Source organism: Sander vitreus, chromosome 5 (assembly GCF_031162955.1).
Source record: "Sander vitreus isolate 19-12246 chromosome 5, sanVit1, whole genome shotgun sequence".
Lineage (NCBI taxonomy): Eukaryota > Metazoa > Chordata > Actinopteri > Perciformes > Percidae > Sander > Sander vitreus.
This window is the reverse complement of record NC_135859.1, coordinates 5,523,587-5,540,636: the sequence shown is the minus strand read 5'-3', so window position 1 is coordinate 5,540,636 and position 17,050 is coordinate 5,523,587. Positions and strand designations below refer to the sequence as shown.

Genomic DNA, 17,050 nt, shown 5'->3' with positions numbered 1-17,050 from the left:
ATAATGGCGGAAGCCTCACTGACACAGGCTTCAGATCTGTATTTTTTAACTATACTGTAATGACAGTAGAAAAAAAAAAATAGATGTTCGGTTATTTCGGCTTCATTTAAACCAGTTTTACAGTCGAGGGACACGTATCCATCTGCTTCATGTTCATACTCTTGAGTGGCCAAGTGTCTCTTTAAATTTGATTCAAACGATCAGTCACAGAAGTTGACCGGGCTGCGCTCCACTGCTCTCATACTAATTCACACACACAGTATTCAATTATTTCAACTTCATTTAAAACAGTCTGTTTTTACAGAGGATGACACATATCCATCTGTTTCGTTTTCATGCTTTGATCATCCATGCATGCATTCAAATACACGCATGCACGCACGCGCGCACACACACACAATGAAGCAGACAGATACCATTCTTACAGTACTTATAATAATCATATTCATATACATTTATTTTAACAAAACGCCATTTCATTTATACATGTACATAGAAACAAAGAAAAACACTTATGGAATAGTAAATGGACTGTATTTATAGAGCATTTTTATCCAAAGCGTTTTACAACTCGCCTCTCATTCACCCATCCACAGACAGTGTACTCACAGGCCAGTTGGAGCCACTTACCATGCAAGTCACTGGCCTAACCATCCTGAGCAATTAGGGCTCAGTGTCTTGCTCAAGGACACTTGGACAAAGGGACCCAGGGATTGAGAAACCAACCCTGCGATTAGTGGACGACTCTGCTCTACCTGCCACAGCCGCCTTATTGAATAATACATTGAGCGTGAAAGCACAGGCTGCACTGTAGATGTGCAGAGATTATTTTTAGTCCACGTCCGTGGCTGTAGTTATTTGGTCATGTTTGAGTGGGTATGGCATTTCTCTGAGGGACATGCCTGCACAGAGAAGTCCCAAGATTAGCTCTGCCTTCCATACGGTGACCTGGCCATCACCCAGCCTTTACTCTGCCCTCTCCCCCCCTCCTCCCGTCCACCTGGCTTCCCAAAGGGGGCCCAGCCTTCTCACCTCATCATCAGGACTGCTGAGTCACTGAGTCATACTTCATTGTCTCTATCTTTCCTTCCTTCCTACCTTCCTCCTCTTCTTCTTGCATCCCACAGCGCTCCAATCCCAAAAACCTTTTTGCACACTAAAATGTGAAATGAAAACAAATTATAGTATGTGATTGGTTTGTTGACTTCATGAGACTAAGCAATATGTAATGACTTTGGCTGATTTCCCCGGCCTCTCTGCAGGACACCGAGATCCTGAACACAGCTGTTCTGACTGGAAAGAAGGTGGTGATGCCTGTGAGGACAGTAGTGGTGGAAGAAGACGGAGTGGTCACCGATGTCTCTGACTACACAGACTGTAGCTCCACTGATGAAGATGTACTCAAGGTAGGATTTACCGCCTCCTGCTCCTTGTAACACGCCTGCGCATACTGCGGAGGGAACAACAACCTTCTGATACATCATTTTTAGTTTCTTTGGTTTCACACAGTCCAAGTAAATGATTTTACTGTAGCGTAAAAAACGGTTTTTAGAACGGTTACATTATGGTTTCTTCTACACCTTTGTAGTCAACCTTAATCACTTTGGCTGCAGAAAGTTCAATCACTACTTGTAAATGGTTATCTGAGAACAGAACATTTATTAGCAGCAATAAATGAAAGAATGAGATGTTTATGTCTTGTCTGTCAGCCCTGAGGCTAAGGGGCGGGAGGGCAATTTAGAGTGGCTGTTAAAAGAAGGGGCAAGGTTGATTTCACGTGTGATGGTAAGGACAGATGCAGACACATAAGTTGTACCAAAGTCACCTCTCTTTTCCACACAGTAAAACTAACTATTAGCTGTGCTCCGACATCATCGCCCATCAATCTCCCCGACAATGAACAACCACTGGGCGGAATCGTTCACCACAAATAACCTCACAGTCTGCCAGTGCCACTGCGCTACCATCCTGTGACTTGCCACTTTTATCCTGTGAACCTGAGCACGGCCGACTGCCAAAAGCCGGCTTTGTTTACTTATGAAATTGAAAGTCAGGCCCCCGGCCCCTGAGGTAAGAGGGCGTGAATGTACTTACTCAAGGGTAAAGTGGCATTGTAAACAGAAAAAGACATACAGTGGACTCCAACCATCTAATAAATGTTTTTTATTGCTGGTCAAATATGTCCCAAAGCAGGTTTAGCAAACAGGGGTCTCATTTATAAACGTGGCGTACGCACAAAACGGGGCTGAAAATGTGCGTACGCCACTTCCCACGCAAAGGTTGTGATTTATAAAAAAAACGTGACGCGAGAATGTACGGTCCTCCACGCAAACTCTGACCTATGCATACGCACATTTTGGAGACAATGGGAATTGGCGACGCAGATGGTGAAATGGTGAACTGAAGTCAGACTGCAGAAAGTAAATTGGTAATAACGATTACTCGTAATATGTTCAAGTATTGATGTCTCACGCACATTTTGTCACTCCATATCATCCACGTTACCGTAAAGATTAAATCCAGCAGTGCTATTTGCGCCTGTACTGAGTGATACTTGTTCCAAATACACCTTGTAAAACCAACTCAAATCGTTAATAAAAATGTGTTGTTAATGTTTAATCGGCGCTGTCTCACCGTCACATTGTCCACTACGGAGCGCAGGAGGAGATGGCCCGACTGCATGGATTACAGGATAGCATAAAATACCCTACTATTAGATAACGGCAGAACACAGTGTAAATAACTAAATATATGTCTTTAACACTGTGCATATATCATCAAATGTCAAAGTCTGGAAATAGTCGTTAAGCTCTCGCACAATTGTTACACTTAATGTCCTCGTTATCGGTCCGAACTTTAATACTGTTCGTGACAAAACCTGCATGAAGAAAAGTGTGTATTATTTACTATTACACTTTCGTCTTCAAATTGGATTTCGTGGTGGGGGGGGGGGATACCACTAGTTGATGCTGTGATTTTGGCAAGGTGTTAACAATCACAATATGCTGTAAACATACGTATAAATACTGCGGTGAACCCGTGCGTAATGCTGCATGATGACACTGCTGGCCCTGCAGGAGGACTACAACAATGGAAGAATCAGGAGAAAAAGAGGCTTCAGGGACCATGACGATGACTGGCTAATATGCTGACTTAAATTCCTTGGATCTCTGTACTGAATTGTGGAAATACAGGTCCTCGCCACTCTGTGGGCAACCGGCCGTTTCCAGAGGGAAATGGCAGAAGTGTTTTATATAAATATTATATATAATCTTCAACTTTATCACCAAGGCTTGTTTGGATATAATATACAGTTCTGTTAAATCTTATATAGGTCTGGTATATCGAAGCTGTCCCCAAGTCCCGAAATGCCTGCCGTTTTGAAAGGTATTATTAATAAAGGTAGTCTATAGTTCAGGTTTCCATACACTGTGCGAGAACAGGCCAAATGTATAATTCAATTTGCAGCAATTCCTGAACGTCTGAGAAGTTTTTTGCTTTTTCCCTGCCAGTCGGCATGATTCGGCATAACGAAACAACAACTGCCAGGGTCATTAACATACTGATCAAACATTCATGAGGTGCTTTGCATTGACTATTTATGGGTAAAAATGGGCGTGTACAGGGCGGGATAAGAGGCTGATTCACATACGCACACTTGTGGGTAATCTGTGATTTCTAAAGGGAACATCGCTTACAGATGCATACAGTGCGTACACACGGTTTTATAAATCTGAATTGTTTTTGGCGTACGCCATTTTTGGCTTTTGGGCGTACGTACACTTTTAGTAAGGATCCTACGCAGTTTTAGAAATGAGACCCCAGATGTCTCAGCTAATAAATAAATGTAATATGCTGTTCATAGTGTCGCTCCATGAGGAGATTCGCATTCCAGTGTATACAGTAAGTGCACATGTATTATGGGTGTCAGTTATAAGAAAAGTTGGATTATGTGAGGATGTCTAGAGGCCTGATGTGGACTAAACCATTCTTTTCAACCCTGTATTGTAGCAGTCTTTGCTGTTGTTTTAAGCTTACAGTAGCTCTGAGTGTATTTGCTGATCTGAGAGCAGCTTCAGTCACAAATATTCCCTTTAATCTTCTTAGTCTAACAGCTTGACTCCGATATCTTTTCTCTTCTGGTGTGCCTGAAGATTATCAAATCTGCTCGTGATAGATGGGGAAAGATTTATCTAGAATGGATAGCTCATCTGACAAAACAAAAGCAAAACAAAGTCTAATCTGCCGTAATGGAAAGGTTTTCCAAATATGCATGAATGATGGAGAGACTTAAAAAGTGCATAGGCATTCTGTTTGTCAGTTCAGGATTCAATGATTGACAGCTGAACATTACAGGGATATATTGAGCATAGATGTCGACCTAGTTGATTAATCAGGACTTTTTAATGGCGTGGTATAGCAATTTGACTAAATGATTTACATCAAGCCGGAACTCAGTGTAGCGCTTAAACTTAATTTGCCCTATTGCAATAATTCATTTTGCATACTCATTAAAACTTATTAGGGCCCGAGCATGAAAGTGCGAAGGAACATATTGTTTTTGTAAGGATTATTATTCCGCATTTTTGAGGGGCTTAGCATGCTGGAAAACTTACAAAAATGTGCACACGTCAGACCTGGCAAAAACTACAAAGTTCTGTAGTGATTGCGCTGGAGCGTTGCCAGGGGGCTCCATAGCGCCCCCTAACGAGCTTCGGAATTCTGAAAAAAATTGAGAAGTTAACATACTAAATTTTGAGGGAACATAGGTCTCATCTTGAAGTCCATGGAGGATTTTTTTGAAATTTTTCCACCTGACAGGAAGTCGGCCATCTTATTTTTTGTGCGAAATTCTTCATTTTACGAACAGGTGTTTTAGGACTTAAGGATGCACGAAAACTCTCGAAGTTGTGCAGCCATGTGCAGAATAGGAAATTCTTTGATCTGAGTTCACATTTAGGCTTGGGAGTGGTATGGTTGCTCTATAGCGCCCCATAATTGGTTTTAGCACATGGGCACATTTTCCATGGCCTCAATATATACGAAAACTCACAAAAATTGGAGCTCAAATAAACACCTGGGAGCTGTGCGAGACTGTACAGCGATTTGGCCTATATCTGTAAGCGGGCTCCATTGCGCCCCCTAATGCGTGGAAAGCCTTAACTTGGACATAGTTGCTCCGATATTCACCAGATTTACTACACATATTGCTCTAATCATTGCGGACATATTTCCATTTTACCTTCATTAGCTCCGTCCAACCAGAAGGCGGCCATTTTTAATTTATTAATTTTTCATGTGTTTAACATTGTTTCAAACTCCTCCTAGACGGTGATTCCGATCTTCACCAAACTTTGCAAGTACTATCTATGGACCCTCATGATGAAAACTTATTAAAAGAATTTTGATAGTAGAAAAATGCGAAAGTTAGTGGGGACCAACTTCCTGTAGGTGGCTGTCGAAACAGGAAGTTGCGTATCTTGGCCACAGTTATCCCAATGATTATGAAACTTGACACAGTTGTTCCTCATAGCGGGTTGAGCATCCATGCCAAAGTTTGAGTGAATCGGCCATTATATGGCGAGGTTTCAATTCAATTTTTTTATTTATTAATTAGCCACATCACGATAAATGGGAAACCTACTTTGTCTAACTCCTCCTGGGCCGTGAGTCCGATCTGCACGAAAACTTGCGTATAGACTCAGTGTACCCTCATGACAAAAAGTTATCAAAAGAATTTTGATAGCTAACACAATGTGCAAGTTATAGAAGACCAACTTCCTGTAGGTGGCTGTCGAAACAAGAACGGTTGTATCTTGGCAAAAGTAATTCCGATTTACATGAAACTTAGAATGTGTGGTCTACATGTGATATTGAGCCACTCCCTATACTCTAGCCATGCCCATGTACACAGACCACGCCCACTTCCATAACTTGTGAACCGTTTAAGGTAGACTCTTGTGAGAGGTATCACTGAACTCAGCAAAGTAGGGCTGTCCCAAACGATTATTTTTTAAACAATTAATCTAGCGATTATTTTTTCCATTAGTCGACTAATCTAACGATACATTTTTTTTCGATTAATCTAACGATTCATTTTTCAATTAGCCATTATTTTCCCATTGCTCAATTGTTAACAATTTACACAAAACAAATTTCAATAAGGTTCAAATCTCTATTTATTATAATTGTTTAACACTGCACTGTTCAAGTAAAATGAATATTTAGTGCAACCTGAAGCCAGATGTAGGCTATCAATCCAACCACAAAATAAAGTCACTTTCAGGAGGAATACAAAAATGAAAACTTAGTCCTTTCGTGCTGCTATCTCTGACTCACTCACTGGACCGTCGACCTGACAAAAAACTGCATGTAGGCGGAGAGCTTGGCTAGCTTCAGAGCTAAGGCGGGGCTACAGATTAGGTGTCCCTAGAACCCGCGTATCTAAGGGCGTTTTCACACCTGAAAGTCTGAACCAAGGTTCATGTTTTTGTTATATTATATACATTTGATCCGGTAAGTTTTGGTTTCACACTGCAGTTATGCAAGCGCACTAAAGATCTATACGTGAAAAAACTACGTCCTGCCGTCATCATATACGTGAGCTGCGTCTCCAGATACTTATAATTGATTGGTTTGTAGACGGGCTTCCCCGTCCTCTCTAATCCTCTCTCTGTGTCGGAGTTTTTTCAACTGACTGCTGCTCTCCCCTACTGCCGCGGCTCTTTTTGTTTTGTTGTGATGTTGAGAAACAAGACACGGGAACTTCCTTTCTGGAGCATTTATTCAGAGACAAACGGAAACCTACACTGTACATTTACTACCACTTAACAAATAAACTGCTGATGTATTCTCTGCTCTGATAGCCGACAGTTGTCTGCTCTGAGCGCAGTCACCGTCACACACTCTCATGTAGCCTACACACTAAGCACCGAGCTATTCCTTAAAGGAGCGTCCCCGGTCTTGTAACACAAGGAGAGTCTGCCAGAACTACTTGTATTTGGTCCGAAAGTCCGAACCATCCAAAAAATGCTTTCACATTATAAACGAACCAGACCACCTTTGGCCTTTTGATCCAGACCGTAGTCCGGGGGAGGTTTCACACCTGTAAAAAAAAAAAGTTCCGCATTACATTAATTACATTTTTAAAAGTTTTATTAATTTTTTTTTGTATTTAGTGACGCGTCGGTGTATTTACGTAATCGATGACGTCGATTACGCCGACGAATCGTCCCAGCCCTACAGCAAAGAGTTCATTTTTAATTGGTGACGTTTGCCCCGCCCCATATGATTAAGCCACGCCCCCTTTAATAACTAATGACCCGTTTCTTGTACACTATTGTGTGAGGTATCATTGAACTCTGCAGAGCGTTCCCACTTCATTGGTGACGATTTGCAGTGTCTGAGTGCCACGCAAATACACGGCCGCAAGGAGTGGCGTCCGTCAGTACCCCCGACTTGCTGGGAGGGGCGAGGGCCCGTTCATCGCTGCTTGCAGCTTTAATTTAACTTGTTTTCTTTGAAACAAGGAAACTATTGTCACAGTTGTGTCAGTCAATTGTGCATTTCAGTATTTTCTTTTCTGCTTATATTTAATACTCTACCAAGTGATGAAATTCAAATCCCATTTTAAACAAATGTCTATTTTGACACCAAAAAAATGGGATATTCTTGGCTGCAGAATGAGATTGTAACTAGGATGAGTGGGCGGATGGCACATTAAAATGGCATTCCCTTTCAAGCAATGCTTCAAGCAAAGTATTATTTGAACAGGGCTCGTGGAAGTTCAGTGGAAGACGCTTCTGTGAAAAAGTAGAAAAAAGCAAAGTGTCTTAGATCACGGATGACTGGTTGACTGCCTCCACACCGAATTAAAAATACAAGAACTCTAGATAACTTCACTGGAACTAAATCAGTCCTTGTCTATTGTTCCATGCTTGCATTATACATTTTTTTCAACTGTTGAAGGGCTTCAGTGCCACGTTTTAAATCTGCTGTTTGGATATAAATCAAGCATAGGATTATTCGCAGGGAAGAGGCCAGGGCATGTCGGCTAACAGCAAAGGATGACACGTAGTGATGTGGTCATTCTAAAGCTTAAAGCTCTGGTCATGGGTGCAGGATGACTGATGCACTGATGACACAAGATCCTCTCAAAAATAACATGTCCCTGTGTGACAGCATATCCTCTAACAAACTCTCGGGTTCACGCGAATGAGAGGGGGAATCTATGTGTGTATTTGTATTCCTCCTTATTTGTATTCCTCCTTAGGCTATCTGTTAAAGTCACAGTTAGCTGACGCTGTTGAGAGGACCACGGCAAACCTCCCGACTCGTGTCTCAAAATGTCCATGAGATCTTTGAGCAGCCACCCAAACTTTCCGAGGTCACCTTTGAAATCACGGTGTAATGAATGCATTTGGCTGTGAAGGATTGGTGTTCAGCACTGAACCACATGATATTTTGATTAACATAAAATTGCAATGCTGCCTCTTCCTAACGCTTCAGACCGGTGATCATCGCAGTAGTTTATTACAGCCAGCTGACATTACTATGGTAACACATGCAGTGCAGAACTGCCGCAAGGCCATTCGTTGTTGTAAGAATGGCCTATTTGTTAAAACTGTGACTTTTATGAGAATATTTGATTATTTTTTGTCATTGGTTTGATGACAACACTCACATTCTGAGTTTGATATAGATTGTTTACACAAGCATACTTACACAAACACTTTGATGTTATCATGGAAATTAAAATGATAAGACATTTGTGTTCTGATGGATTGTTCTCTTTATATATTATCTTTTCCCATCCAGGTGTCAGACAGGTGCGACTATGTTTTCCTGAATGGCAAAGAGACAAAGGGCAAGGTGAAGTTGGTGGTGAACTTTACCTACAACTACCTGAGTGCTCAGCTTGAACTGAACGTGTGGATGCCTCGACTCCCCCTCAAGATCGAGGTGTCAGACACGGAGCTGAGCCAGATCAAAAGCTGGAGGGTACCCATACTAACCTCAAAAAGGTGGGACACACAAACAAACCTTTTGCTTTACATAAAGACTCCCCTTATTTGGTTTCTACATGAGATTTCTAGAAGTGCCCTTAAGGCCATACAAATCCAAATCATCTCTCTCTGAGGGTTTAGGTTTGACTACATTATGTAATGTACTGCAATATCTCAACGTGATCCAATCAAGCAAAGAGACAGGGTTGAGTGATTGGAGTATAGCATGTCAAAGCATTTACCATGTGTAAGGTGTGACTTGCAGTGTGTGTTTTTGTGCTCATTTCCCAGACCTGGCTGGACCAGTGAGGAAGACGACAAGAAGGGGAAAGGCTGCATGCTGCAGTTTCAGCACGCCCTGGTGCGGGTGCTAACTCACTTCTTGGCAGAGCAGGCGGACCCTCGGGATCCTAAGGCCTATTTCCTGGGCTCGGATTGGCAGGTGGATGTCACAAGGCTGGTTCGATACTTCATGAAGGTGGAGGACCCTCGAGTGGCAAAGCTGCAGGCGGGAAGGGTGCTGTCAGGACGGGACCTCGGGACCACCACCATCCAGGTAATGAACTGAACTACAGCTTGGATTAACCATGCTACGAACAGCCTGTTACCAACGCCATAGCAAGAAGCAGCTAGACTCTGGACTGGATGGGGAAGTTTCCTTTGTTTTACTTTGAACCTGATGAACAGAACAGGTCCTGCCAAGGAAAAAGTCTGAGGCACCCTCACTAATTTACTGTATCTGATGATGTTCTTTGACAGGTGTTTTCGCCACTGTCCGACGCAATCTTGGCTAAGACGACTATCAAAGTCGTGGATGACAAAGTGACCATCACAGAGTTGGGGGTCCAGGTGGTTACAGGCCTCTCTATGACTTTACAGCTCAGTACTGGAAGCAATAGGGCCATCCTGGCTACAACGACCACACAGGAGGTCCTACAGAGCCCCAAACAGGTAACAGTCTGAATCCATTTAAATGTCTTGAAAGATAAAACAGTTGTCTGGCTATCACCAGACCAAGCTCAATCTTTTAAGATTGAACATTAGTCTGGGATGTCTCCTCTGTATTTTCTACTGCACAAGAGGCGTGATCAAAGGGCATAGTTCAAATGACTCTGTACGCAATTGGATAGTCCTTCAAACAATTAGACCGACGATCCAGGTGACGTCAACGGTGACACGACCGCAACAACTCCATTCTTTTGGCCACTAGCGGGGCTAACTGGTGAATTAGGCTTTTACCAAAGCTGGTCAGTAGTAAGGCAAACATCCTTCTTTTCAGGGCAAGTTTCTGTTCCGTTTTCAAAGAAAACTTGCCTTTGAAATCAGCAGCGACAGCGGCATCAACGGGTTGCTGCGCTTTGGTGGCCGCTATGTTGAATGTTAAGAAAAAGCCGCTTGCCGTCGCTTCTCTATCGCCATCATGTTAAACCCGCTAATAGCGCGCCAGGTGGATAAGCCAGTTTGTGATTGGTCCCCGCAGATTTGTAACGGAAGCAGGATAGAAAAATGTACAGGTTTCCAGCCTGAGCTGCAGGGCGAAATCAAATCGCCGGCAGTTCGGGCTGGGTTTACCCAATCTAATAAAACAGTAGATTAAAAGCACAATAACAATTTATCCTATTTTCGATTCTTCCAGGAAGCTTTGGTGAGTGCCTGGCTGCAGTTCAGTGATGGCAACCAGACGCCTCTTGACATTTATGACCCTGCTTACTACAGAGTGACAGTGACTTCTCTCGATCTGGGGGTGGTGTCAGTGCAGGGTACTCCTCCCACTGTGGTGGCAGAGGGTGAGGGCGAGGGAGTCCTGGTCAGAGTAGAGATGTCCATCTGCGAGTCCTGCCAGAAGTCCAAACGCAAAAGCACAGTGGCTGTGGGCAACGGCAGCCTCAAAGTCAAGTTTCAAGTGAAGAGTTGGCGCCCAGACGGCAATACCAACAGCAGCAAGGACAACAGCAGTGACTATGGGAACAAAGGGGAAGATGTGGACAGGGAGAGGACGCAGAGGAAGCCGTCCCAGGATCCTCCACCGCGCAGTCCAGCCTCAGATAGAGAGGAGAGTGCCAGGCAGAAGATCACAACCACAATCAAATCTCCAGAGCGAACCTTCATCACCAGCGGCAGCCTCGGAGGAGTGGGTAAGAACAGCAATTCGGGGAACACTGGCAGCCCTACCAGTGTGGTGAATATCAGCATGATGAACAGCCCCAGTGACAGCAGCAGAGCATATGGCTCAGACAATATGATAGTGGAGGATATGAGCAGTGTTAGCTTTACCAGCACTGTGAAGGCCCCTGGCAACTTGGTGAACTATAACAACTTCCCCACCAAGGTGGTGGTACCTGGGCAGGAGACAGGAGAGGTAGAAACTGGTGGCGAAGAAATCTTGGGCAACAGGCCGCTCACAGACTTGGAGATCGGCATGTACGCTCTGTTGGGCGTCTTTTGCCTGGCCATCCTGGTTTTTCTGGTTAATTGTATCTCATATGTTGTTAAGTCCAGACACAAGAAGCCTCCCTGTCATGGCCAGGAGCCCACGGGGCACAGGCATGACTGGGTATGGCTCGGCACAGACGCCGAGCTGGTGATGAGCGTGCCAGGCAGTCCTGTCCAGCAAGACTCCCAGACTACAACCACCGTCATAGACATTGGGCCCGATAAGACTGCCTCTCTGTCCAGAAGGCCCAGTTGTCTGGCCTCCGTTACAGACTCGCCCCTCAGCTGCGTGGGCTCCCTTAGGAGCAAACCTATGCACACAGAGTCCCTCCACTCACCCACCAGCAAGAGAAAGAGAGTCCAGTTCACCACCTTCTCCACTCTGGAGCGCCAGCATTCGCCACATCTCCCGCCCAGAGAGAACGGCCATGGCATCCACTGGGTTGGGAAGATGGACAGTTGTGAGGAGGAACCCCAAGTGCCCATTACACAGCCTGGGGACCAGTTATAATAAAGACCGTGATCAGACCTCACATGTACAGTAGATGTGGCTTTGATCACCTCAATGCCTTTGTTAGGTCCAATAACTGTCTAGAAAATGTGATTTTGGAATTGCCCTCTTCATACATTTCATTACCTATGAATGCCTTTTACATGTGTACTGTATATTATTGTTAATATTGAAGTGTGGATGCGTGTTAAATGGTTGACCAGATGGACTCTTATTTACACAATGTTAAAAGCCAAACCCAATTGTTAATGCTCCATGTGGATAATATTTGCACTCACATGCTGGTATACACAGTACAAAGACACGCTGAAAAAGTATCCCACATAACAAAAACAATACACTGATTACCAGTTATAATACAGAGCAACAGAGGTCCGATAGTTATCTGTTTCACCAAAAATGTGGCTTTGATTAAACATAATTCTAGCTGAAATGGGTGTTTTCTATTATGCAATATCCAAGATCCCTTTCTTTGTAAATTTATCTTAATCTAATTTTCATTTGATTTTTTTTTCATTAAAACACTATGAACTTAAATATTGCCTCTTGATTTTCTATGTTAAGCACCTACCAGAGGCATATAATCTCTAGTAGCAGTATGCAGGTCAGTTACTGATGTTATCTATATTTTTTGTAATGCTCAGTTTTACAGTTCAGCATCAGAAACGCGACAGAACTTTCATGGTTTCCTAACCAGCCCGTGCTCCAGCGTGTTGCCAAAGTCAACCTTTGTAACGGTAAATTACAAGAACCCTTTGTGCCCCTCTGCCCTTTAAACAAATTGAGTTTTTGCAGGGCCCTTGAATGTGTGCAACCCAACCACTGCACTTTATACAAAATGAATGTGTTAGCATACAGATTGGAAAGGAATTATTGGAACAGTTTTTTAGCAAGAGTAGAATAGCTGATCCGCTGCATTTGAGGAGAAATCGAGATTTAATGGCACTTTCAGAATGTTGAGTATGATAAACAGCTACATGCAGTTTCTATATTCATACCAAACCATAAATAACAATAAATCATCAATTTCAAATACATAAAATACATTAACCAGACAAACAACTGTTTCTACTCTAAGTCTTTGGTTCAAAGTGCTCTGCAGCATAATTTCAATCTGGCAGTGCAGATAAAACATGGAATAGTTTGTACAGTATATGTGTAGCCTCATTTCTTTCTGGGAATAAAGACATCTGTGATAGTTTATGCAAGGTAAATACACCGGTGTCTGGCCCTGCAGTTCCTGAAAAAGTATACAAAGTGTGGTTGAATGCTGTGACCTTATGCTCAAAGCAGAGTGTCCACCAGCCGCTGGTAGGTTTCTCTCTCCTGTTTCAGGCCGTGATGCTCTTCCACGTAGAGTTTTCCATTCCTCACCACTCTCTCTCTCAGCTCCTGATCTGACAACAGCCTCTGAGATTGATGCACAAATTCCTGGCAGGGATAAAAGCAAAACAGGTCTCACTCACTGCCAAAATGCCACTTAAAGCTTGCCACCGAAGTAGACTGAAGATATGTTTTTAAAGCATAAAAGATAATCCAAGGCACGAGAAAAGACCTCAGATAAGAGCCTGTGCAGCGAACAGTAAATACTTAAAAAAATGTCTGTATATTGCCAAAGGATAGAGATATTTGTGGCTCCAGATCAAAACGCTGTCCAAAAGACCTGTTCGTTCTATCCTAATAGCCACCTCTCATTTTATAACAAAAAGGGAAAAGCAAACTAAGTGACTGCCACACATAATACTACCACACCAGCTGTCACGGGGACATGGGGAGGGGAAGATAAGGATAGAAATGAGACAATTAAGAAATGAGTATTGGTGTCATCGCTGAGCATTGAGTGAGATATGACGCATCCACACAGCGTTCTGAATCCTAGCTGCTAGTCTGTTGGCCCAGCAGACTGAAAGAAGCCTCCAAATAAATGAAGTGAAAGTGTCTTAAAGTGTTCCTGCAACATGGCAGCCAACGTTTGCTGAACCCGAGAGCCATTGGGCATACAGAGTTTTAGCCACTGCCAGTCAGCAGGCCAATTCACTTTACTTCATTCAAGTGACGTGATTATGTCTGGAGAGAATCTTGGTAGGAAACGACTCTTCAGTATAGCCATAGGAGAGCTATAAATCCTCAGCAACAGGATTAAAGCTCAACTTATGAGCAGCATGCTTATAATCACTACACTCTTAAATTATAGAGCCAGGCAGGAAGTGCCATTTTTCTCTTTAAAGCATTCAAGTGCTTGTGTGTTTGTTTCTTTTGACACATTTCTTGATACCTACACTCCTCATGTAATTACTTTGAAGGCTTAAAGAACCAGAAACACTGTCAATCAAAAATAAGAGGGGGTTTTAAAGCATGCAGAAAAAAGTCTTGAGTGTGATTCACTGCAGGGAAAGTTTTTGGCTCAAAGATGAGCACTCGCTGCCCATCGGTCCTGGCTGAGGTCGTAGTTGATCCATCCCAAGTCGCTGCCACCATCTGTGAGAGCTTCCTCCTGGCTGCTGAGCTGAGCACACGTGACCCCCCGTGGAGAGGACTTATCTCCGCCGTTACAACATCATCACGGAAGAGCATGGTGTCTTGACAGCACCGCGCACAAGCCCTCTGTCGACTTGCCTTAACCTATGATATTCTCCTTTTGCATCAAACCTCATTATATATCAGAGTGAGAAGCTCTCATGGGAGTTCCCCACTTTGCACTTCTCCTGATATGTGTTGCATCACTACATGGTAATGTGGTATCTTTGCTCTGTCCCTTAAGGCTGCACTTTTTGATCCTAATATTAGCACCTGGGAAAACATCAGCTCCTTTTGTTACATTTGATCTCCTTAGATTGGGCTAATGATGAGAATTTAAAGTACAAAGTTTGACAGAATGATCTAAAGACGTTGTTTTAGATAAATCTATTCGAGGAAGGGGACATACACATCTTTAGTCATTCTGAGACAGCGCTTCAATACTACTTACAGTATGAGCAGTAAGGAATTGTTTTTGGTCAGCTGAGAATAAGATACGATAAGAGTTTATTGTCCTGAAGGGAACTTGTCATGGACACACACAGCATCCGCTGTTAGGAAAATACAAATTAACAAAACATAGTGCATTCATACAGCATACACACAGACCGCCACCAACCCACAAAATGCACACTGCCCGTTGTACGGCACACTGTAGTATACATAATATACATAATAGTGTGCAGTAAGAGTAAAGCAGCCACATCAACATAGAATGTACATGTGTACAGTTAAAATAAAAAGCAGCGTTACAGGGGTTAGGCTGTGGCTAGCTAGCCATTTAGCTTTGATGGACAAGGGGAGCAAAAAGTCTGCACTGGGACTCTGAAGCGTCTGCCTGAGGGAAGAAGCTGCTACTCAGGGTGGAGGACATAGGTAGGGTCTGAAATTATCTTCTGGGCCTGATAATATGATCAAAGACGGCCTGGAGTGTGGGATGCTGCCTGAATCTCAAGATTTTCATGGCTCTGTGTAGTCCATCACCATGGTCAGTGTTTGCCACTTTATACCTGAGGAGATGAGTACAGCAGGCCAGTGAACTCATGCTGCACTAGGGCCGCGTTTCCTGGAATGTCCCTGGCCAACACGGGTACCCCGAGATCCATGGCCTGTTGGGGCAGAGAGATGAAACGCTTTAAAAGTCGCTGACATTCCCAATGTCACAGACCAAAGTTACTCATTCACAGACTCATTCATTCTATCATTATCGTGATTAAAAAAAGCACCGAAGCACCTAAGACGTTGCCATTCTGCTCTTCAGTGCCTTAGTTCACTAACAGAATTAACAATCTGTATCAGGTAATACCTTCAGCAGATTGTTGAGTGAAACATGCTAACATACTAATCAGACTTTAAGCCTACTGTGGATTGTCTTAATCAACTGGGTTTAAAAGAGATTAAGTGGATTTGCAGGTTTTGCTCACTCAGGAATGGGAAGATTGGAGTCAAGCAATTAATTTGGCTAATTGTCCCTGAAGTGGACCGATAACATTGTAGCTGAGCAAGAAACAGCGAGATAAGGACTCCTGTAAATATTCACAGTTTCAATGTTTCAATAAATGTCATTACCAAAATATTATTCTGCACCACAATGCGTGAGCTATAAAAAGCTACTTTTGTGTTTAGCAGCTGAATTGTTGAAGCCAGAACATGCTATTGTCCAGTTAGCCCTTGAGATGTTTACCTCCAAAATGGCGGCGGACATGCCCTCTGAGACGGAGCTGTTCACCACGGAGAAGCACCTTTTCATGGCAGCATGGAGCTCCTGTTGGCTCCTCTCCTGGCCCAAGAAGACCCCTGCTGTTCTGCAGAAGCAGTGGCAAAGCTCAGTTCTGCATGACTCCGGGCTAACGGAGGCGTGAATGATGCTAAAGAGCAGTGACAAGCTCAGGGCAGGAAACACGGCTGCACTGTGTGTGACATGCACAGACGGTCAAGGAAAAGGCCCAACCAGAGAAGGGCAGTTTCCTGCCGCAAAGAGCTTGCTGTGGTAAAGGCCCTCGGCGAAAAACTGAAAGATCAGCCAAGACTTGAGAGTGGGAGGACAGATAAAGAGAGGATCCTGTCTCTCCCTTCATATTGTTATTCTGTTCACATTATGTCAAGATAAAAGTAAGCTAAATTTGCTTGGATATTTTCTTGTGCCACATGGGATAAAAAGACGGATAAGTAGTCTTCAAATTTCGCACAGCAGAAAAAGTGTTGCCGATTAGACTGTCAGATCTCAAGTTGCCTTTTATGAGAAGCGTAACTGGTAAAGAAAAGAAAACAAGAGAAGAAGGCTTACCTTTTAACAACAGCTTCCACTTCAACAGTAAATACAGGATCGATCTAAGACAGACAGAAACATTACGCAGAAAATTGAAACCTGCTCGTCTTCATCCAGCAATGACTTAATCTGAAGGAAGTACTGTAATAAACAATGACACAATTAATCATTTCTATCATGAGCAAATCATTCTCTGAAAAGCCTGTATTTTCAGAGATTGGGGTCAGGGTGGGGTGGTTGGCCAATCTGATTAATTGCAATGTGGGATTTGCGTGCATTAGCATGCCCACAGAAAAGTAAAAGCATAGCAATTTA

At 43.3% G+C, this 17,050-nt stretch overlaps 2 protein-coding genes across 4 annotated transcripts in view; one reads left to right on the top strand and one right to left on the bottom strand.

Annotated features, from left to right (window-relative positions):
* The window catches only part of LOC144517918 (transmembrane protein 132D), a 37,059-nt gene extending 24,574 nt beyond the window's left edge, over positions 1–12,485 (top strand). The window contains 5 exon segments of the mRNA XM_078250174.1: positions 1,263–1,406; positions 8,818–9,023; positions 9,297–9,561; positions 9,765–9,956; positions 10,642–12,485. Coding sequence (XP_078106300.1) covers positions 1,263–1,406; positions 8,818–9,023; positions 9,297–9,561; positions 9,765–9,956; positions 10,642–11,949 — 2,115 coding nt within the window. The 3' untranslated portion in view covers positions 11,950–12,485.
* The window catches only part of glt1d1 (glycosyltransferase 1 domain containing 1), a 32,606-nt gene continuing 15,971 nt past the window's right edge, over positions 416–17,050 (bottom strand). The window contains exons 9-14 of one of the 3 annotated variants that reach the window (XM_078250172.1): positions 16,754–16,797; positions 16,151–16,271; positions 15,477–15,575; positions 13,227–13,380; positions 7,199–7,239; positions 416–7,105 (exon numbers count right to left, since the gene is read on the bottom strand). In XM_078250172.1, the coding sequence (XP_078106298.1) occupies positions 13,234–13,380; positions 15,477–15,575; positions 16,151–16,271; positions 16,754–16,797 (411 nt within the window). In that variant the 3' untranslated portion in view covers positions 416–7,105; positions 7,199–7,239; positions 13,227–13,233. Of the gene's footprint in view, positions 7,106–7,198; positions 7,240–13,226; positions 13,381–15,476; positions 15,576–16,150; positions 16,272–16,753; positions 16,798–17,050 lie in introns of those variants that run through there. The other 2 variants (XM_078250171.1, XM_078250173.1) reach the window with 2 other exon arrangements.